Source organism: Epinephelus moara, chromosome 16, assembly GCF_006386435.1.
Source record: "Epinephelus moara isolate mb chromosome 16, YSFRI_EMoa_1.0, whole genome shotgun sequence".
In the NCBI taxonomy this organism is placed as follows: Eukaryota; Metazoa; Chordata; class Actinopteri; order Perciformes; family Serranidae; genus Epinephelus; species Epinephelus moara.
The window spans coordinates 41,197,610-41,221,043 of NC_065521.1; the positions used below are offsets into that span (position 1 = coordinate 41,197,610).

A 23,434-nucleotide genomic window follows, 5' to 3' on the forward strand; every position below is an offset into this window, starting at 1 on the left:
CACCCTCTTTAAAATCTGTATTTTCCAGATGGCCTAACATTGAAGCTCCTTTATATATAAGCCCAGTGCAACTCAACCTGCGCAGCCCGTAATAAGAATTTTATTAATTTAAAAACATCATGGAAAAAGTTACTGGACTTTAGATAGTCTGTATGGTTTAACTAAGGGACAGGACTGTTAGAAATTCTGACTAAAGCTCCACAGTTACATGAGCTGTATTAATTTTCAGGTGGTGTTGAGAAAAATTGCATTATATAAACGCACAGGTGACACCGTGTCTACCAAAATATAACCTGCCCTCGTGGTGAGAGTCGCGCTGGCTGCTGTACACAAACTACTTTGCTGCGTCGGTCAGCAGGAAAAGTGTGTTTGGGTCAGAGTGATGCATGCCCACACACTCTCTGTGTAGAGTTAAAGCCGCACTATAAAAGAAACCGAGGTCTATCAGACACCCACAGCCACAAGCTATTTTGCATCTTGCAGGCCTCAGATGACAGACAGTTGCATGAGTATCCACACGCTTACTGTACAGAAGGATAATTCTGTTATCATATGTGGCCCAGATTTGGAGCTCAACAATACGGACTAAGTTCTGAGCTCCGTAAATCCACTGGTGAAAACTATCAAGTGCCACTTTTGAGAGTGAGCCTTCACACTGACGACAAGAGACAAAACAGAGAAGCAAATATCTGATACAAAGATGTCCAGATCATCACTTCAGAGTAGGGCTGGGCCATATGGAGGAAATCAAATATCACATTATTTTTTGATCAAATACCTCGATACTGATATTGGGATGACTCTGTAGGGTTGATTTGTAGGTGCTTTCACAATATATGCAAACAGAGATTTTTGATAAACAAACTTTACTGTAATATAGCCTTTATAAACAGGAAAAGACAACATGATTTTACGATACAACTTAGATCTAGTTTAGAGATGTTAACAATTGACCACAAGAATATTTTTCAACGGTTACACGTGTCGGTCTATGGATTAATTTTGCTACTCTTCAGTTTACTGCACTGGGCACCACCCACGCTGCGTGGGAGCTAATTAGCAGTGCTGGTCATTTGGCGATTATCGCTAACAACAGTGTCCTGTCCCAACAGTGTTGCTGTGGAAACATTGTGCCCATCCTCCGGTCTTCCCCTGGTCACCGCGGTGAGTAAGCAGATCAACTTTGAGCCACAAACCCCTTTAGCATTATTGTCACATCTTACATCATCTCAACACTGATAGCTCTGTTAGCAGCATTAGCAGTGTCAGCACAGCTAGTGGTGCTAACATATTTAAATAATGCTAAAGGGGTTGTGCGACTCAAAATGAAGTCACTTACTCACCAGGGCTATATGAAGGGAGACCGGAGAGTGGCTATCGTGTTTCTGCAGTAATGCCATCCCGCCACCAGAATGGTGTTTACAGCGGTAACTGCAGAATGAGCGGCACCACTAGCTAGCTACCAGCTAGCACAGTGCAGAGCAGCCAAGGCTAGTATTAGCTAACCAGTTGAGTGGGCAGTGGGCAGTGGGCATTTCGTTTCTGCATTTTGACATGACTAGCTGACTGTTTCTCAGCAAAGCCGACAGAAAATCAAATAAAAGGCAAAACATTTACATCACAAAATATTAATATTTTACCAACTCTAAATGGATAGCGCTTTGAAATGTAGCACTAACTCACTGCGTTAGCGAAATGCTGGACTAAAAGGAAAGGCCTCTTGTGTTTCAAGTCATTTTACCTTTTTTTTTTTTTTTTGAAAATTAACAGGTTAGTTATTGGTTAATTAAAATGAACCAAAACTAACATCCTTATTTCCATCCTTACGCTAAGCTAAGTCAGCCATCTCCTGACTGTAGCTACATGTTTATCAGACAACAGGAGAGTAGTATCAATCTTCTTATCTAACTCTCAGCTCGATGGTAAACAAATGTATGTTGAGCTATGTCAATTATTTTAAATATGAAGCTACAGCTGATTATCTTAGCTTAGCACAAGGCTGGAAACAGGAAGAAACAGTTATGCTGTGTACACTATGTACTATATCACAATATTGATATATTATCGATCTGTTGCTCAGCCCTACTTCAGGGTGTTTTCAGATTTCAACCTTTAATTTAGGATTGAATAACAGACTGATAATTATCCAGACAGATTGAGAATACTCATAATCAGAATAATTTTCATGTCTGGTTAAAACAACTCAGCTTTACTGATATAATCTTTGCATTCAAAAAATAATGTCACTTTTTTTAAAGCACAGTTTTGTAATAAGTGCTCATGCGCTTCATTTCTAAACACACAGACACAGCTACATGAGCAGTAGTTTATGGTACTGTAAGTACAAACCTCCATGAATGGTGTGTCATGAATAATGATCAGTGTGGGATGCTTGCAAACCATATACACACTCTGCTGTATACGCCTTTAGGGCAGGAGTGCATTCCAGTGAGTGGAGCGACACCGCTCTTTATCCAGCCAGAGGTGGAGATGATCCTTTCTCACAGTGGGGCCTTCCCTTTGTGTACACGTGTGTTTAGGGTTGTCTCGGCAACGGCAAGCCCGCTCCTTCTTTGGGCCGGGCCGCCCCGCCCTGAGCGCTGTTGTGCATGGCGGAGGGCAGGATCCTGCTAGCGGAGCTAATCGTCTACCTGAGGTTTAGTTAAGTAGGTGCATGTGTGTGTTGAGTATATATGGCATCATCAAAGCATGCAAATAATTACAGAGTTGGGTTATTACTGTATGTGACTGTTATTTTCATTAACATTCATTTCCCGTCTCCGGTAAGAGTAAATACCCACCCACCAGCTTAATCACAGGTTTATTTCAAACCAGTGCAGTTATCTCCATGATATCATCAAGCCCTCATAACTTGACGATGGATGAGATATTTATTTTATGAGAAGCAGACCTTTATGTAGAGACAGAGGAGGCATTCTGCGTGAAGTAAATACAGGCAATAGTCAGTAATTTAACAATGAGCCCGCTTTAAGACTAAAAGATAAATACACTGTACTGTGCAACGATCCACACAAAGATTCTGACACTAACGTACTGTATTATTACAATAATACCCCGGGCCTCTCTTTTTCCTTTTGACACACCATGATACTAATAACATGGAACTGGTCATGTCCAAATGGGAACGTGTTTGCAGGTCTTTGCAGATTTACGTTGCATTGAAATGCAGGCAACCTTGGCAGGAAATAAGAGATGGGAAAAAAGCCAGCCTTTCATCATTTTCCCCAAATCAGTGGAGGAAATGAATATGGATGCCCTCAGGCGTGAGGGGAAGGAAATTCAGGGGCTGATGAGGTCCCTAAAGGATGCGTCTGGACAGTACCGGAACTTTTCAGCTGGGTCGCTGCCAGGGTGTGAGGGCTGCCATGGAGCATGTAGGAAACACATGCAAACATGAAGGCACTCACACATACAAAAACAACCACAAAACCACAAACAACTAACAATTGCAAGGGCACATAAACACACAAGCATGTGCACACACACTTATGGGCTACAGGGATTGCAACCCCTCTCTTTTTTCACTGTATGGGAGGAAACAGGTGAAAAGAATGTAAGAAGGCTTAGATTGGAAATCTGTGTCTTTAAAAGACAAGTGAATTAAAATGTTCTTAAACAAAGTGGATACAGTCTGATTAAAGGAGGAATGTGTCCATGTGGCACCTGGCTTTAACTCTCATGTTTCAACAGGACAGTCAAAACTACCCTCATGAACCGTCACAGACATACCAGTGAAGAAACCTAATCAACCCCTACTAAGCCACCCTCAGTCAGAGGTCCCAGAACGAAGGAATAAATTGTTATCACACTCTGCAAGAAGTCGTATGGCACCACTCGGCGCTGCTTGCCTCACAGTGGCATGTGAGGATGTGGCAGACCAGGCACTAGAAAAAGAAAACTGGTCACAACTGATGCACTCAGCCGGCAGCCAAAGATGAACAGCAAGGCCGGAGACTCAGAGTGCCCCTGTGGAAGTGGAAGTTGGGTGCAACGGATCCACCACATCAACAACTAATTCACTGAGGGGGTGAGGCATTCCTGGTTAGGGATTATAGCAGGCTTCAAAGGAAGCTATTCAAGGCTGCAAAAGAGCTGCGGCTCTGAATGGAAGGCAACAAACCCCATTCCAATAAAACCAGAAGTGCGAATCATGACATATGAAGTGGGTTGTGATAACCGATATGACTGTTTTACATTGTTAAGGTGACTGTTTGCAGTTTTAATGAGGTTTTGGCCTACAAGGTCAGCTGCCCCATTATCCTGTTGTTATAGACCAACAGTGAGATTAGAAATAATTTGGTGCAATGTTCAGGGTTTGAGCCGCAGCCAGGCATTGCGACAATGACCCGTCACTACAACCTCCCTGCACCCAACTGTCCCCCATTAAATCAAGCTGTTCGCAGGCTTCTCTTTTTATAACATTTGTTGCATGAGTTAGTCAAACTACAAACTGAAACTGTCGGCTGTTGATCTGGTAAACATGCATGAAAACCGGTGTCTGTGCACTCAGCCACAACCCGCCACTACAACTTCCCTGCACCCAACTGTCCCACATTAAATCAAGCTGTGAGCAGGCTCCTCATTTTTAGGTTTTAGAACATTTGTTGCATGAGTTAGCCAAACAACAAACTGAAACTGTCGGCTGTTGATCTGGTAAACATGCATGAAAACTGGTGTCTGTGCGCTTAGCTACAACTCGCCACTATAACTTCCCTGCACCCAACTGCCTCCCGTTAAATTGAGCTGTTAGCAGGCTTCTCTTTTTCAGATTTTTTAACAGCATCTATTTCATGAGATAGCCAAACTACAAAATGAAACAGTCGACTCTTGATCGAGTGAACATGGATTAAATCCGGTGCCTTTACGCTCGGCTAACAAAAGATAGTTTAGATACTTTGCTAAAGAGAGAAACACCTTTTTCATAAATAAAAATAGCAATGATTGGGTTTTCTTGCCATTCACAAAGACCAACAGAGTCATGACAGTCTAGCGTGCCTATCTTTATACAGTACTTGAACACTGACTGCTAATATAATGGTTTATATAGGGTACAGGGTATAATATAGGGTATACTAAGGGTAAACTAATACTCTTTTCCAACCAAAAATAGCGCATATATGGGAGCTTTTTAAACGCAAGAAAACCCACTAATGATAGGAAATAGATGTCTTTCCTATTGCCAGTAGACCAGTCTGCCTTTCTGCTTTTTCTTCTGGTTTGTCTTGTACGTTATAACCGCTGCAGAAAACAGGTTAGTAAACTAGACTGCAGCATGTAGGCACTTGACAATGTTACGATGGTTACTTGTTTTTTATTTCTGTTACTTATTCAGTCTCCCCTTCAGACTAACTCGGAACGATGTTTCAGCATTGCTGGGGCTGAAGTGACAAAGAGTCGCAGAGGTTACCAGCGCATTGTGCTGGAAAAAGGGCAAAAATTCTCTGCCGATAGGAGCTGGAGCCGATTGATACCTATGAGTCATTTGTCCTGGGACTGGATGCCGAATGTAGCCTTTTCCATTACAGACAAAAGCCACATGTTAGTGGGTTTTTTCATCCAGTGGGAGAGGGGCTTCAGCTACAGTGTGGTTTTCTAGATCTAGATGAATATAAAAGTTCTTTAATGATGACTTAATTAGCAAAATGTTAATTAAAATATTCGTTAGTGGCTCAGTCCTAATAAAACAAAGGGATGTACTTTATTGATTACTCTATTTTTATCCATGTGATTTTATAATTCCCCAGAAATCCTCATGTGTATTGTGTCATCAGAATTAAACTAGTTGTATTCTGTGTCTAATATAATGTGTTTATTAGCACCTGTCGGCCTATCTGACCCTCCCTCAGACAGTCCTGGCTGAATCATTAAATGTTGCACAATTGGATTAACAGTAAATGTAAGAAGAGGAAGTGTTGAAAAGATGAGTGACTCTGATAAGAGTTGGGCTGGGTGATTCACCAAAAAAAAAAAAAATTCAATTTCGATTTTGGATATTGACTGTGGGATTAAGTTTATAGAGATAAAACAATGATTGTGCTTCATTCAGTTGCGCAATGATGCTCTCGTTCTGTCTTGTGTTATAAATCCAGCACACGCCTTTCCTTTACAGTGGTGCGCTTTCACACCACTCTAAAAGCCCAAACTGTCTCCCAGCAAGACTGTTTAGTTCACTTCAAGCCCATTTATTAGCTGAATTATATTCAAAGATCAAGAAAATCCACAATTAAAAGGAAATGCATGATGTTTGATGATGATGTTTTATGATTTTTGCCATAATCAAGAGCTAGAAGCAGGTGTGATCTGAGATGTCTCTGTGATTCATTTAAATTAGATGTGATCCAACCAGTTTTAACCCCCAATCCCACCTTTCCCCTTCGTCCAAACCAGGTCTCTACACACAACCAGACGCTCTGTAATAGTGATGATGGAGCAGATTACACTCGTGTTATTTCCAGACTCATCACTGACCGGCCGCTGCACCGCTGTCCTGCGCGGGTCACTCTGTGTTAAAGTCAGGGCCTTTGGCGAAAGCAATGATCTGTGTGTGACCTCTGTTACATTTTAGGGATGAGTGGGCCCCGGGTGACAGTTACCAGGGATACACTATACAGCACAGAGAGGACATGTCAGTCACTAACAGAGTGAGTGAGACAGACAGCTAGAGGGACAGGTAGATATTCAGACAGAATAAGAGCTGAATGTAACAAGAACTAGTGTTGACAGAGGGACAAATGGCCACACAGAAAGAAGCAGCTATGCAAATCTTCACTAACGTCTCCTATATGTCAATTTCATGGGTGAGTTTTAAGCTGTAGTCAGGTGACAGCTGAGTAGGTGTGTGAGGTCTGAATAAAAGTTTGGAGATCTGGAAATAATCTGACAAATGTTCAAGCTTTTCTAGACTTTCTACGAGCGCCGTGAGTACAATGAGACAGGCATGAAGACTGACAGCGAGAGGCGACTACGCCGGACAAAATGTCTTTAGGGTTCCCAATAGACTCTGTTTCACCAGACTGAATAGCTTTGCTGACTGCCACAACACTGACCTCCTACTGACACAGAGAAAATGACCACTTTCTACAACTTTAAAATGGCCTGGGGGGGAGCACGAGATACCAGTACTGAAAATACAACAGACAATTGCTGACTCAATGTTTGTCAGGATATGGGAAGGAGGAAAATGTGTCCTTGACAACTTAAACGGTTTTGGATTGAACACGACTTATTTTGACAGTTAGTTCTATATCAATGGCTTTTTTTTATTCTTTCTCGCAGGCAGACACAGAAGCACACATGCACGCACACTTCAAGACAAAAACATATTCTTCAAAGGAATACGCGACGTATTGAAAACAAGCTTTAAAAAATAAATAAAAGGACGGGAGGAATAACCTTGTCACATCTGATGCGCACTCCTGAGGATGACCAGGTCCGACCAGGTGAGGCGCACACCTGTATTATATTATCATCAGCCTAATGAAAAACAGCGGTAACACAACACCATTATTTTGGATGCTCCCTGAGGTGCAATGCAGGCCTATTAGATCCCCCAGCTGATCCATCTACACACATACTTGGCCTCACACACTAAAGGCCATAAAATATGACTGTAACATATTGTACTATTATAGTTTGCTTTTAGAGGCCTCCCTGTCACTCAGTTAATCTTAAGAATGCTGTTCTGGTTTACAAGTAACAGCTGAAAACCAAGCCGGTCTCGTCTTGATAGGCAGGATGACTTATTGCTGGCCCGGCTAGCAACCTCTTGAATGTCTGGGCTGAGATATATGATGAACAGGCAAACGTGGGAGGACATGGAGTCCCTGAAATTCTTGTAAAAGGGGGGGAGGGTGATGAATCTGCATCTGCTCTTAACAGTACAGCAAATGTGGACATACTGTAGTTATCATCAGTGAGGTCATGGGTATCATAGACAACCTTGAAAACATGAAAAAGGAGCAACTATAGTTCCCTGTTTGGGTTTTACTGAAGCAGAATCCAACAGTGTTTCTGAAAGGTTGCTGCCAGCTGGACGCACTACACTGAACTTTTCGCCGTTGCTCAATCAGTTGCGGTCTTAGCATCATGAAATCTGGGCGACGATGACATCACCCTGCACCCACGTGAACTGTTTTGTGTGACGTGTCGGCGCAGCTCCTACTGGCAGCCTTTGGCATCATGTTTGCTCTCAGTCAGACACAGTTGGACCATAATTAGACATGCTGCTTCCTGTACAAAGACCTCCCTGTGTAATATTAATCATGTGAGGATAAAGTTGTAAATCCATCCTCTGTGGAAACCCCCCCTCCCTCTCTTTCATGTATTCTTAAAATGGAGAAAAGGGCTCTTTCTGTTACGCCACACAGCGTCGGTTTAATCAGATGTCAGCAAAGCGAGCAGCTACACGGGCCTTGAAATCTGCAAGTGATAAGGATTTTAATGTAGCGTTTTCTCTGAGGCCATTGTAGAAAACAAAACAAAATCAGATCATTATGATAACTCGAGTGTCTGCCACATGCCCCGATGACCCGATCTCTGCTGTGTGGGACTAGGTTACTATGACAATGTAGAGAAACATTGTGAGTAGATTTTGCGGGGTATTTAGTGAAATTAGTTCATCTTCATGGAGTATCATGGCATATAAAACGCTGCAGAATAATATTTTTGGTTTCCCAGCATTCATTTTCTCCTCTAAATTATACCATTCGTCATGCACTCGTTACAAAGACAGTCAATTTTGAACCAATTCCAATTGCCTCTAATTTTTAACTGAAATAATACAAGATGCACATTTTTCATCTGCCTGACATCCATTGACTTTATTATTGTATGGAAATGCCAGACTGCGGCTGAATAAACACAAAGAAAAGTCAACATAATTTTTTCGATGAAGTCTATTCTTAGGTGTTGCGCTCTCCAAGTTATCCGAATCAAAGTCAAACAAACTATAAGCTCTTATTCTTTTTAATACTTTTTCATTTAGAGTTTGAAAAGTTGTTTATTTTTCGACAATTGCAGCAGGATTAACTTAAGGGCGGCTCGCAGGTAGCACCACCAATAAGGCTGATCATTTTAAGTAGCTGGTAAAGTGCACACAGACCGAGCCATAGGCTACAACACCGGCATGTTGTGTGCTTCTCCTTAATCAAGTTGTAAGTACAACAGAATTATTCTACATTCATCACGGACACCTAAGCTGTCACTGCTGTTTAATGAGTATCAATTAAGCTGTTTCAACAGACTAGCTCAGCACATACTGTAGACACAAACAGGCAGGCGCAGCCCTGAGGAGCAGCCTCTCAACACAATGCGGTGCAGAGTCTCTGAGGTAGTTTAGGTGCAGGATTAAGGGCTGAAAACAAAGCAAATGTTGGGTGTTTTTATTCAGAACACAACTAAAGAAAAGCCCACTGTCTTTTTAGTGACTCACACGTGAATATGCACCTGAATTTTTAACACTTAAATCTTTTTTCATGCTTAGAAATTAACCTGCTCTTTTTCTTTTTAAAAAATAATTAATTTAATATCAGTTCTTTAAAAAAAATTTCTGAAACAGATTAGGTGTGCTGCCATATACTGCACCAGCATTGACGATAATCGTGATATTAAAAAACGTCATACTGATATCATGTTAATAATGCACATAGGTCTATAACTATAACTGTAAATCACACTTCATGGATAATTAAAAGGTAACCAGATGACGTTGAAGGAGGGAGAAAGAGCAAGAATGGAAAGAAACAGAAATGATTTAAATTGCACTGGATTATCTAAACAATTTTATCCTCTCCACCTCACTGTAGTTGTATTTAAGTGTAATTAAGTGTAATTAATTTGCAAAAAAAACCCCAAACAAACAAAATGCACAATAAACAAAGTTAAAAATGGATTTGACTGATAAACTTTTTTCAAAATTAAAGAAATTAAAAATGTTGCCATAATATTGTCACTGAGAACTTTTTTGGAGTGTAAATCTGATATCATGCCAGCCCTAAAATAAACTTATATAGGCCTCAATTCTTTAAGCATATACTGAGAAAATCTATGTTATAATTTAAATAAAGTACTTTATTATTTGACCTTTCTTTGCCCACATTTGTTTGTACTGTAATCTGCACATTTTAAGGACACTCTTAATCTCTTAATCACGAGCATATCAATTAAAGCATTCTCAGTAAATAAAAAGAATATAAACATATTGTCATTCTTTATTCATGTCCATATTTTGGCTTGAGCAACAACCTCCAAATTGCAGCCTGTGTCAGGGGGCCGAATGTTAATGTGTCTAATAGGTTGCGTGAGCCGCCGGACCCCCCGCCATGAAGAAAAAACAAACTCTTTACTCTTGTCACTTTACAATTCGGTTTGACATTAAAACTTGTTTGCTGCTCACCAAAATTATCAAATGAGCCATTCAGTATTTGAAAGCTTCGCTAATTAGAAAGCTGGAGTTTCTATCCCCCCCGAATCAGTGTTTCTATTGAGAGGAGAGTTTGTTAGATAACAGCACTGAAAGCATTAACAATACATGGAACAATTAGCCGGCTAACATGCTGCTGCTTGGTCTCCAATGCAATTGTGCTAATTCAGATTATTACTTAAGTATTTTGTGGCTTTCATCTGGAAATAAAGCTTTCTGTGGATGTTTAAAACAACATGTAGGATTACAAATAAACAAATAAATTGTTGTTTAATGAAGTTAAATCAGCAGATAGTCCAACTGAAAGTTAACTACCATTACATTTAGGCTCTTTTTAAACACTTTATTAGCAGATATATCATTAGCTTTGAGTGGTTAGTAAATATAAAATCAAATATCTCCATGTGATGTTAATGTGACCTGCTCTTTATCACTCACATGCTGCCTGTAAGGCCCTGACACTCAAACACACCAGTTTAAACCAGCGAGTTAAAGGTGTTTATATGGAGTTAATAACGGGGCGATGGCTGTAAAAAACCTTCAACTGTGATTATTTCTGCCTGTTTATTTTCAGGCACCATGACTATATAACATGTATTATAAACATAAACAAAGATCAGAAACATAGGCATCATTCTGCACTGCAATATGGTGGAATTTAGAAATACATTATTTTGCTTTGACTGGCTGATTAGCTGATTCATTTGGACTGATGGTTTGCCAAAGCCATTTAAAAACAGACCCACAATAGCTCATTACAAATCAGTACATTCTTGATTGGCTGCAACAACAGGCGCATGTTCAAGATTTTTTTTTTCTACCAGAGTGTGAGTGAATTGTACAAAGTGTGGAAGCCTCTGTTTGACCCTGCGGAGAGAGACAGAAGATCACAGGCCAGGAAGGTCAACGGAGCCGGTGAAACATTGACTTGATTCATCAAATTAGGGCCGATGTAATTGCGCGGCATGACGACTCATAAAACATGTCGGCTATAAAGCTGTCGGGAAGCCATCAGCCTCGTGCTAAATGAAGTTACAAAAGGTGCAAGGTTCACAACTTCATACAGTGCGAGAGTTAAGTGTCTAGGAGCACTTCCTCCGGTCGTAACCTCGCGGTGTGCGGTAACCGTGGTGATCAAAAAACTGAGCCTGGCTGTACGTCTACATTTTGAGGTTTGCTTGTAATCAAACGAAGGCAGGTTTTACACCAGTTCAATGATAACATGAATCTTCCTGCCTTATCTACCTTTGTTTAAGTCATGTGTGCAAAGGCATCACTTTGTATTGTAGTGGTGAGGACACAAGGGCTCAGAGGAAATAACATATATTAAGTGTTCTCCCACATATACGATTTTAGGCAATGTAATGGGGGATCAGTATGAGGCAGGTTGGCTACCACCAAGGACGTAGGTTTTGTTTCAACATGGCGGGGTGAGGGGGGTCTAGGAGTCCTCCCCCAGGAAAATTTAAGTGTCATTTCCTTTCCTACATTCTTAAAAAAATAAATCATACTGTGAAAATTTGGACAGATACTGCAGTTGCCATATAAGTGAGTCACAATATTAGCAGGAATGGCAATTTTTGCATTTCATTTTCACAAAAGACGATATAAACAGGATGATAATGTCATTTTCTCTGGGGTCTGTTCCCTACAAGAATGTTCCCTTACATCTGGAATACGATTTGTATGCTGGGGTATCTCTAGAGCACAACAACGCTTTATTGTACGACACAATGCGTGATGTTGCGACACATTTTACCCTTATCAAAAAGCTGCAGCTTCTGGAATTTGGATATTGCACTTGGCCATACTGCAATGTAGATAATACTTAGATTAATTGTGCAGCTCCAGGTTTTAGGCACTAATTTATGGTGGAAAAGTTTTTATTCATGTAAAGGAAAACACTGAATTCAGGCGCCAAGTAACAATTCAAGATATAAAAATATATTGGAATATAATGCAGTCAAGTTCTCAACGTTTCTCATTTCATGTTATCTCTGCTGAGTCAACACACGTGTACGAATGATTTACTCTTCGGTTCTCTTTTGTTTGGAACGTTCTTGTTGCACCTATTCATGTCAGCGACACATGAATTCATTTTAATTAATATATTAACCTCTGGACTTTAATAGCTCATATGTGTCATCATGTTCACAGAGAGAGAATGGAAAACTTGGACGAGAAGAAACTGTGAGAATTTACTGATCGGTGTACATTTTTCAGTCGTCTTAAGTTCAGTATGCATTTTTTGTTTTGTTTTTTTTGCTCCCATTACAATGCATATTTGCTTCTGCTATATTTACAAGGCATTATATGCTGTCTTATTGTAAAAATAAACCTTTCCCAAAGCGTTCTTTGAGATTTATAACAAATATAAATGATGCACGACACTGGATTTTTTGCTGATATCTGATTTGTTGATATTTTCAAACTAATTTTGGCCGATTTTCAATGCCAATTCTGTTATATGCACATATTTTCCTACCTAACTGCAGAGAGCATCAAGATTATCCTGTACTGGAATGGACCTACTTTTATTGTGATGGCCTCATACAATGCTTTTTAAAATGTACACCTTCACTGGACAAAATAACAAAACTTCTTGGGCTGAGGGAACATGTAAAATGCATGCTATGTTCATTTTTATGTGATATTTTCCTACTTTAATGAGTTTGGACGGTGCTTTTCCTGAGACAATCCTAAAAATAGTCACAAGCACTGAGAGTTTTACCTTTTTCGACTAAATTAAGTCACATAATGGAAGCATCATCTAATCGGGTTGTCATATCGGCAAAAATGTTAATTCTGGGCCAATGGCGATATTTAATTTTAATGCCTTTATCTGCAGAAACCAATAACGTTCCGATATTATCATGCATTCCTACAAAAAATGCTCTTAAAAAGTGATCTTGACAAAATTGGCCATTTCAAAAAGGAGTGTCCTCAGTGTAAATGACACCTATGACTATGTGTCACTCATATTCAAGTGTTTAATGACTGAATGAATGCAGAGATAATTATTAGTATATAAAGACTGCAGCTACAAACAGCAGCAATGCCTCTGACTGCGTTTCCTATCAGTGACACTACCACTGTTGTATACGCTGTTGTCTAAAACTCACCTAAACAGAGACTTAATAAACAAATTTCCAAATCTCCACAACACCTGAATGCATATTTAACGGGCTGACCTCTCGGAGACTTGCGGAGCATGCAGTGTGAAGGCAGTTTACCTTTGTAATTGTTACAGATCACACCATTAGCACAATATTGTCATAGCTCCTGCTCCTGCAGTCAGTAGCAGCTGAGGGTTAATTTGCATAATAAATCTTAATTGAAGCTCATTAAGGATTAGATAAGAAGCAAATCAGGTACACCGCGGATAACTTAAGATTAATGCTTTCTCTGTTTTTTGGCGCTCACATATCGAAGGGGAATGTCATTCATTACCAGGTATTTTGCATCATTGTGCGGTGCATTATACAAGTTTTAAATTAAACATAAAAAGTCTAAATCGTGACCTTTATAGTTTGCATGAATTGTGCTTTGACTGATCATCAAAGGTGAATAAAAGCAGCACATGAACCTCAGCTACACCCTCAGAAATCAGAGCACGGTGATTTTTAAAACTCCAAAGGACTTAAAATACTTAAATATGATACGGCAACCTCATTCAAAAGCATCTCAGGTTCGTTTAACCTGATCCGGCTGTGATTGTTTTTCAGCCATATGGCCAACATGTATGCCCTCTGACTGACTGTACATGTAGGTCAACAACTACAAGATGGATGTCCTCACTTAAATCTTGTTGGCTGTATGGAGAAAAAGAGATGACGTGCTCTTGACAAAAGTGCAGATGATATAAATTACAAAGACATAAACTATGGTGGGAATGTCTATCATTACAATAATACAAAGCACATGAGCTGCGGTGCATTTTACCATAAACCATATAAAACGCACCAAACCTCCTCCGTGTAATCAATAGCAGGCCCACGGTGCTACTGTATTAACTGTAAGCTTGCCTTGCATTCTTATCCTCTAAATCCACATAAATGAACAACCCGAGCTATAAAGTCTCCTCCCTGTTTTTCCTCTGTAAATCATTACATCTGTGGGGACCTGGACAAAATACCATAACATAATTTCTTTTGTACTTGGGATGTCTAGCAGAAATAATGAGTTTTAGCCTGCTCGCAATAAACTCTCCCAATATTCTAGTTATTGTCAGACTTAATGAGTTAAAAAAAAAAAAAATCATAACAAGAAATAGTCTCTTTTCTGCAGTGATGATCACATGGAAACATTATCCACATGAATCACCCCAACGGCATATCAAATTGTGTCATTTGCCTGGAAACTAGTGCAGGTCTCAGAGGGAAGGCAAGGTGAATGAGCAGTTGCTGTAGAGAGGTGCAACACTGCACAGGCACTTGCTTTGAGACCAATCATAACAGGCTGTTTTTTCCACACAGGAGAGAGCAGAGCGGAGGAGAGAGATCACTGTGCTGGAGGGCACAGGAGTCTTGGTTCTTATCACCTAGACAGTGCACCACCCTGTCTGCCTCTCACGCAAACAAAAGCCTTCGCAAACTATTAGCTATCTACACCTGTCACCTAACTGGCATGCAAGAGAAAATGCGATGAGATCACACTAAAACCACCTGACTTTATATTACTCCTTTTTCTCTCTCTCTCACTGTAGTAAGAATATACAGCATGAAAACTAGCTGATGAGGGGAAAGTTATTAAAGGGTATCTCTATGGGGAGCGCCTGCAAGTTAGAAAATTGCAAGCATTGCAACAAAGTGCAAGTGTATGGTTTGGTGTGCTCATAAGCCGACCAAAAATTTCAAGGCTGGATTTGATCAAAACTAAACATTTGCCTTGTTGACATCAATCCAGAGAGATGCGGTGCACTGAAGAACACAACGATTTAATGCCCACTAATGATAATATCACTTGGTAACTTTATCCGAGCAGATTTTTGCACTTCGTAGGAGCTTAAAAAAGCTGACAAAGTCACTGAACACCATTACAAACCACAGTATCTGGTATTAAACGGCGTTTCACATCTCATTGTATGGATTCTGATTTATTGAATACGCACAAATTCTCATTTCAGCCTTGGAAGGTACATGAAGAAGAGCTTCACAAAAGCCAGTGTTTCTACAGTATCACAATCCAGGTATCAAAATGACAAAAATGCCACACTGAAACTATTCATATACGTACAATCACCATTTCCAAGGCCAAGACGGAGCTTTGCGTCATTGTTTTCATGTGAGATTTTGTTCTCCACTCTCTCACAACTGTACATTTCAAAAGCTGAGAAAAGGTGAAGCAGTCATCTGTAATCTGTCCTTTTAATATTGTTTGTCATTTCTAAAATTCAAAGCAGTAACACTACAGCCAATGGGAACTCTCGTTTGCTGCACTTAATCAAATCGTGGTGTATACGGAGAGGTAGGGCTGGAGACAAGGGCGTAGGTTCAGTTTCAACACTGTGGGGGACACATATGAAGGAAGGGTTTACTGGCGGAGGACACTTAAAATAGTTTTCTTTAAAATGCTTAATCTGGGGCTGCAGCTAACATTTAGTTTCATCGTCATTGATTAATTAAAATATTAGAAAATAGTGAAAAATGCCCACAGTTTTCTTAAGCCTGACATGACGTCATCGACTTACTTATTCTCCCTCACCAACGCTCCAAAACACTTAAAGTATTCACTTTACTATTGAACAAAACATAATAAAAATATTCCCTACAGTGAATCCCAAATGGCTCCAATGCCACCAAAGCGCTGCCACTCTGGGACACATGTTTAGCAGGGCCGTAGGTTTCATTCTAAAACTAAAGGGGACACATATAAATCACATATGGTCCTCCGCCAGAAAATTTTGAGCATCAAACACTTAATTTTCCAACATTCTGGTGAATTTTTATGCATCAATTTGTGCCTTTTCTGCATTGATATATGGTGTTAATGTCTTTAATTTAATTTTAATAAATGTCCTCTGCTACCTTCATGTTTTTATCAGGAGGGACAGACGCACATGTTCTAAATACTGAGGGGGACGTGTCCCCTGCATCCCCCCTGAAATCTACACCAGTGCTGGGCGATATGGAGAAACAGAAACCACGATATTCTGGATCAAATACCTAAATAAAAATATTGCAACAAGATCGTAGGGTTGACTGTTGCTGCATCATGTAATTCATGACATGAGATTTTTTATAAATAGTCACCATTAATGTGGATTTAATGACTTCCTGTGTAAAGGCAAATAACTGAAGAGCTAAAACAGTCTGATAAGTTAAGAAAATGACTTCATTTTACTGTACTGCAGATTTTAAAATCAGAACAAGACAGCATGTACGATATCACTATATATATATATATATATATATATATATATATATATATATCTAGTCTCATATCTATCGATGTAATACCAACATATGTCCCAGCCCTACGGAGAATCTTGGTGCACCAAATATGTGAACTGCCATGCAAATGACTGCAACAATGATAAAAGTAATCATCACCATCTTTATAATCACAGATCAAATGTAGCCTTGGAAGACAAAAAGCACCCATACAATCAAACATGGACTTTAAAATTAAAAAACCTTTGAATTCAGGTCCAGTCAGAGCATCATCCTCTTTTGTCACAATGGTAAATAAATTTCAGCAAATCACAGGAAAAAAGAGAAATGTTGTTATAATGGCTGCAGACAAAAGAACAGTGTTGTGATACAAGAAAAAAAAATCCAAGAGGGTGGTAATCTGGTATTAAAAAAAATAAAATAAGACACCCTTGTATTTGCTGCCATTTTCCTCTCAGCTTTTGTCATTCAAAATGGACTTCCTTTTTCCACCTAAACTGGATAAACAACATCTGCCTTGATCGTAGGATGTTTTCTGAACAAACCACTTAGGAGGAATTTCTGCTAGCCAATTCCCACAAGCTGCTGTCAGTCACTAGCTGGCACTGCAACACTTAATGCCTTTGTCTGTTCTCCAATTTATCTTGTTAACAGCAAATTGGGCTAACGGTTTGAGGCACAGAGCTATTGTAAAAAAAAAAAAAAAAAAAAAAAAAAAAAGAAGCAGTAAGAGGAATACTCCCACGGCCGCAAAATAACATATGGCTCCCTTCACTCAAAAATGCATCCCATGCACTTATAGGGCTTTAGGTTTACACCATATATAAACCTGATACACAAATTTCAACCTGGAATCTGCAGCCCTGATGGGCCTCTGTCTTAGTGATGCTTTCTCAGTGATAAAGCAAAGGTTTAGTGCATCCCATGCTGGACCGGTGAGTAATTGGCATTTTAAATTACCATACAAACCATGTTTGCAAAGGAAGTAAATCAGATACAACTGGCCTTTACTAGTGCGTCTGTGGTCTCACGTTTACAAATATGCCTATTAATAATACAATTCCCAGAGGAGATTACAAGCACCCTGGATGCTGAATGTCCTCTGAATTAATGCTGGAGCTGGGAATGGTGGCGTGTATTTTTTTTTTAACATCACCTTGCAAAATACTATTTCCAGCCAAGAAGGATACTGCATCTTTAAGAGCCCTTCAAAAAAAAAAGAAGAAACCTATTCCTTTGCATCTTCCATGCTCTTATTTCAATACTCCTCTCTCCTTGTTCCCCCTCCACACATCATTAAACATATTATTATAACATGACTGTCAGCCTGCGTCTCTCTTCGCTCCATTCTTGCTCTGCCAGGTAATCAATTTGTCGTCACTCTCTGTAACCCCAGTAAAGTCATCAAGTGAAATGAGTTACAGCTGCAAAGAGCCTTCAAGAATACAGGAGGAGGGGGAGAAAAAAAAAAAATGAACGCGAGAAAAATGACAACACAGCCCAGGAATATTCCACCGCTTGATAGCACATCCCAGGTCTTGAAGATGAAATATTAATGCACAATTTGTTTATCTGCAGGCCCACATCTCTCCAGTGCCGAGCTGTTAATTTTCTATCGGCACAGACAACGGATCAGTCAGTCATGAACTCTTCACAGCCATTACCGGGAGACATTTTGATTAAGTATTCCTAATGTAGTGGATAGGAAAGAATGAAAACACTCTGCCTGCCAACTTTTGATTGACCATTAAGCCACTGATGAATGTGCCTGTCAAAGAGGAGACAATTACCTCAACAATGAAGAAACTCTTCTGGAAGGCTTATTTCTCTATAGGGCTGACACATTTACCAGAGTACAGGCGAGGCAGCTGAGAGCGTGTAAAGGGATCACTTAGGCATCTTCTCAAAAGTTCTCTGAATAAAAACTGGGGGCATTGTTTTTAAGAAAAGGGGGCTTTTGGAAGGCTGAAATGTGGGAAAAATATTTAGTGTGTGACTGTATGGCAGCGAGTGTCTTTGTGTGTGTGTGTGTGTGTGCGTACATGTGTATGTGTAAACTGAGAGTGTGCCGGGCAGATAAGGGTCTCAGTATCTTAAGCGGGTATAAAGAGACGCTATTATTGGCAGAGAACAATCGCCATCTGGTTGCTACATCCGCAACCATAATAAAGACTGATAACTTCTCAACACACCACAACCAAGTAATTGCATCCTCACAACGCTGAAATACCATTGATCAATCTAGTTTTAATCCACCAGCTCCATCATAATGAGGCAGTTTTTTGGGAACACAATTCGCATGAAGTAAGACGCAAACGCTGCAGGAAATAAGGCCAAGTTTAACGCTGATTTTTGTGACCTTGTGGATGTGAGAATTACGGAGAAGTTGTGTATTTGGGGGGGGGCAGAATATTAAAAAAAAGACGTGGTTTGTGAGATGTTTCGGTGAGAGGAAACGCTGAGATTCAGCGTCCCCAAAAGAGCAAAATCTTACAGGATTACACAAACGTTCACACGCACATACAAAACCAGTTTACTGTTGACACACTGGCCTAAACTGTACGAGGGCCTCCTTGAAGACGAGATTATTAATTCAACAAACAAACTGCACATATGGTGGATTTCTCTACATCACCCCACTGACTGGAAAGTGAAATCTGTGTGTTGTGGAGGTGTATGTGCGTGTGAGCGTCCTCCTCTCCCTGCCAGCAGCATGGATGGAGTACATTTGTGTGTCTATGTGTGTGTGTGTGTGAGTGAGTGTAACCCATTCTCCATTTGTCCATAAGATTATGAAGAGTTCATACAGAGTTCATCTGCTACGGATACAGCGGCTCCACATCTCTCAGCCCCTCTCTACACTTCAAGAGGGTCAAATAAAACACACTGAGGGTGTTTCTTTTTCTTTCTTCTTTTTAAACTCTAAGTGAAAAGCTAAAGTTTCTGATCAATGAATGAATAAACGCTTGGTGACGGGATTACTGAGGAAAAAACACAGGTTTTCTTTTTAGTCTTTTTAAACCCTAATAAACTGTTTTCTGTAGAGTTATTATTAGTCGTATTAATTTACCCCCCAACTGCAGGAGCAGCTTGTGATGCTGCAACTTCCCCCCCTATTGTTTCAACATTTGACTTTCTTACAGCAGCATGGTGCCCAAACTGGGGGCCGGGGCCCCTGTTGGAGCACTTGAGGGGATGATTTTAGAATAAGCTGATTTTTTAGTGTTATAAAATTCACAATAAGCACAAAAGATAGCTGTGTCTATGTTCCCTAACACAATACACATACAGTTATATAACTGTAGCCTACTAATTCCTAAGCAAGTAGAAAAACCTGCTGTGATGGGGCTCCTCGGGACGATATCTCTAAATACAGGGGTCTGATGCGTATCTATTCGGGGGTCCCACATGATAAAAGTTTGAGGGGGGAACCCTGTGCTATAGGCGAGCTGTACACACAACCATAACAAAGATAATACTCAAATATCACACTCCTAAGAAAGAGGTTCTTTGGGTAATAATAAAAGAAATCGCTTACCCGCAGCCCGTTTGGGCGCCTGCTGTTTCCTCCGTGGCATTTTTTGGAGTCGCAGTTCACTACTGTGCCCAGGTGAAATCTGAATGCGGTCTACGATAGTCCATGCATAGAGAGACAGAGTGTGTGTGTGCGAGTCTTTATTTTGGCTCTCGGAGTAGTTCAGTCTCTCTCACTATGAACAAAAATCCAGTTCGGGATCGTTTTCAGGAGGGAAACAGATGTTCAATCGGGCTTCTTCTTTCACCTTCTTCTTCTTCCTCCTCCTACGGGGGGCGAATCGTCTCCTTTCACCATCCGTTTTTGTCCATCAGTGCCACATATGTTGATCGACGTGTGTCAGTCAGTCCCGCGGGCAGCTTTTCGGCGGATAATATGTGGCAGGGAATGCGCGTAAAAAGCGTTTGGTAATGGTACAGTATATTACGCACGGTGCAGGCGAGGGGAGAGGCGATGCCAGCAGACATCGATCCATAGAACAAACTGAACATTAAAAACTCCTCCCTCCTCGCCTGGACTTGATGATGGCAGCGAGACATTTGTTACACTAGATAACCATGAGTTTATTAAAGGAACAGAGGCCAGGGAAAAGAGGCAGGAGCACAGGCTGTGTTGCTGCTGGGCTGCTGCTTTCTATCACACTCTGCTCGCTGCTGCCTTTTCATGCAGCTCGTTTTAATGTGTGTGTGTTTTTAGATCCCCTTTTGCTACAGCTTCCGCTTTGCTCGCTAAATGAAAGGCATAAAGTTTGTAAGATTTCCAGCACAAAGAGCCGCTGCAGTCACGAACATCAGTTACAGGCTCGCTGTGACAGACTAAACATGCTTTATGGAGGAATAAACCTGCTTATCTGAACATGTTGCTGTTAAAAACAGATTACATGTGTTCATCGGGCTGCTGCTCAGCTGTTTGCAGCAGAGTCTCCTCACGGGATACACACAGCACACTGAATGAGACCTGGGAGCTCTGATAAAAACCATTATGTGTGATAAAGTTACTTTAAAAATGTAATTAGTCCATTTCAAACTGACCGGAAACATGATTTCAGTGGTGTAATCTGATTACAGTTTCAATTATCTTCCATTCAAAATAGGCTGCTGCAATTTAAACAGTGAGATTTGAATATATAATTATAATACAAACAATTAGGTCACCTGATAATTCAGATTATTCTGCATACATAAACTTTTGTTCATCATATCACATTCAGTTTATATTTCCTTCATTTTCCCTTTCTTGGTTTCACATAAATCTCCAAACTGATTACAGATTAAAGGCATCAATCCAACTCAAAGCATCATTAACTATTTAATCTGGGGCTCCAACTAAAGGTTAGTTGCATTATTGATTAATTAAATGTATAAAATATTCGAAAATAGTGAAAAATGCGAACATGATATCATTGAATTACTTATTTTTCCTGATTAACACTCCGAAAATTGAAAAATATTCACTCTACTGCTGAACAAAATACTCCCTACTGTGAATCCCAAATGTCCCAGATGCCATCAAAGCGCTGACATTTTGGGCCACATGTTTTGGCGCGGGCGTATGTTACGTTTCAAAAGTAGGGGTGCACATATGAAACAGAGGATTGGGGGATTCTCCACCCGGTAATTTTTCTAGTGGAGAATTTTATTTTTTTAAAGACGCTTAAAACACTCTGTTTTCTTTAATCTGGGGCTGCAGCTAACATTTGGTTTCATCATCACTGATTAACACTGATCCACAATTTTCTTAAGCCTAACATGACTTCATCAAATTGCTTAATTTTCCTGATTAACGCTCCAAAAACTTAAAGATATCCACCCTACTACTGAACAAAATACTCCCTACTGTGAATCCCAAATGTCCCAGATGCCACCAAAGCTCTGACACTTTGGGCCACATGTTTTGGCGAGGGTGTTGGTTACGTTTCAAAACTGGTGGGGACACATATGAAACAGAGGATTTGGGAAAAAACCTTCTTTTAAACGCTTACAACACTGTTTTCTTTAATCTGGGGCTGCAACTAACATTTAGTTTCATCATCATTGATTAATTAAATCTACGATTATCTATGATATGATAAATCTCATATTAGAAAATAGTGAGAAAATGCCCACTACACTTTTCCTTGAGCTAATATGACATCATTGAATTACTTATTTTTCCTGATAAACGTTCCAAAAACTTTAACATATTAACTCTACTACTGAACAAAATATTGCCTGCAATGTCCCAGATGCCACCAAAGCGCTGACACTTTGGGCCACATGTTTTGGCGAAGGCGTAGGTTACGTTTCAAAACTGGGGACACACACATGAAACAGAGGATTTGGGGATTCTCCACCAGATTTTTTACTTCAAAATGCTTAAAATGCTTTGTTTTCTCTGATGTGAGGCTGCAACTAACATTTAGTTTTTTAATCACTGATTAATTAAATCTATAAGATACTAGAAAATAGTGAAAAATGCCCACCACAGATTTGAATCATTGAATTATTCATTTTTCCAGGTGAACGATCCAAAAACTTAAAAATATTGACTCCACTACTAAACAAAATATTCCCTACAGTGAATCCCAAATGTCCTGTGATGCCACCAAAGCGCTGATACTTTGGGCCACATGTTTTGGCAATGGTGTAGGTTACATTTCAAAACTGGGGGGATACATACCACCAGAAAAACTTTCTTTAAAACGCTTAACAGGGCTTTTCACATCTCATTGTATGGATTCTGATTTGTAGAAAACGCACACACTCTCATTGCAGCCTTGAAAAGTACATGAAGAAGAGCTTCACAAAAGCCAGTGTTTCTACAATATCACAATCCAGGTAACAAAATTAAACTATTCATATACGTACAATCACCATTTCCAAGGCCAAGACGGAGCTTTGCGTCATTGTTTTCATGTGAGATTTTGTTCTCCACTCATCCACAACTGTACATTTCAAAAGCTGAGAAAAGGTGAAGCAGTCATCGTAATCTTTCTTTTTAATATTGTTTCATTGGTCATTTTTAAAATTCAAAGGCGCCTTGATTAGCAACACTACTTGTACAAACCACACACAGAGAACTGCAGTA

General features: G+C 40.0%; 1 protein-coding gene across 1 annotated transcript in view; it reads right to left on the reverse strand.

Moving 5' to 3' along the window:
- Positions 1–20,982, reverse strand: part of LOC126403483 (teashirt homolog 2) — a 51,592-nt gene extending 30,610 nt beyond the window's left edge. The window contains exon 1 of the mRNA XM_050066175.1: positions 20,372–20,982. Within this exon, the coding sequence (XP_049922132.1) occupies positions 20,372–20,411 (40 nt within the window). The 5' untranslated portion in view covers positions 20,412–20,982. The remainder of the gene's footprint in view (positions 1–20,371) is intronic.
- Between the last annotated feature and the right edge of the window lie 2,452 nt (positions 20,983–23,434).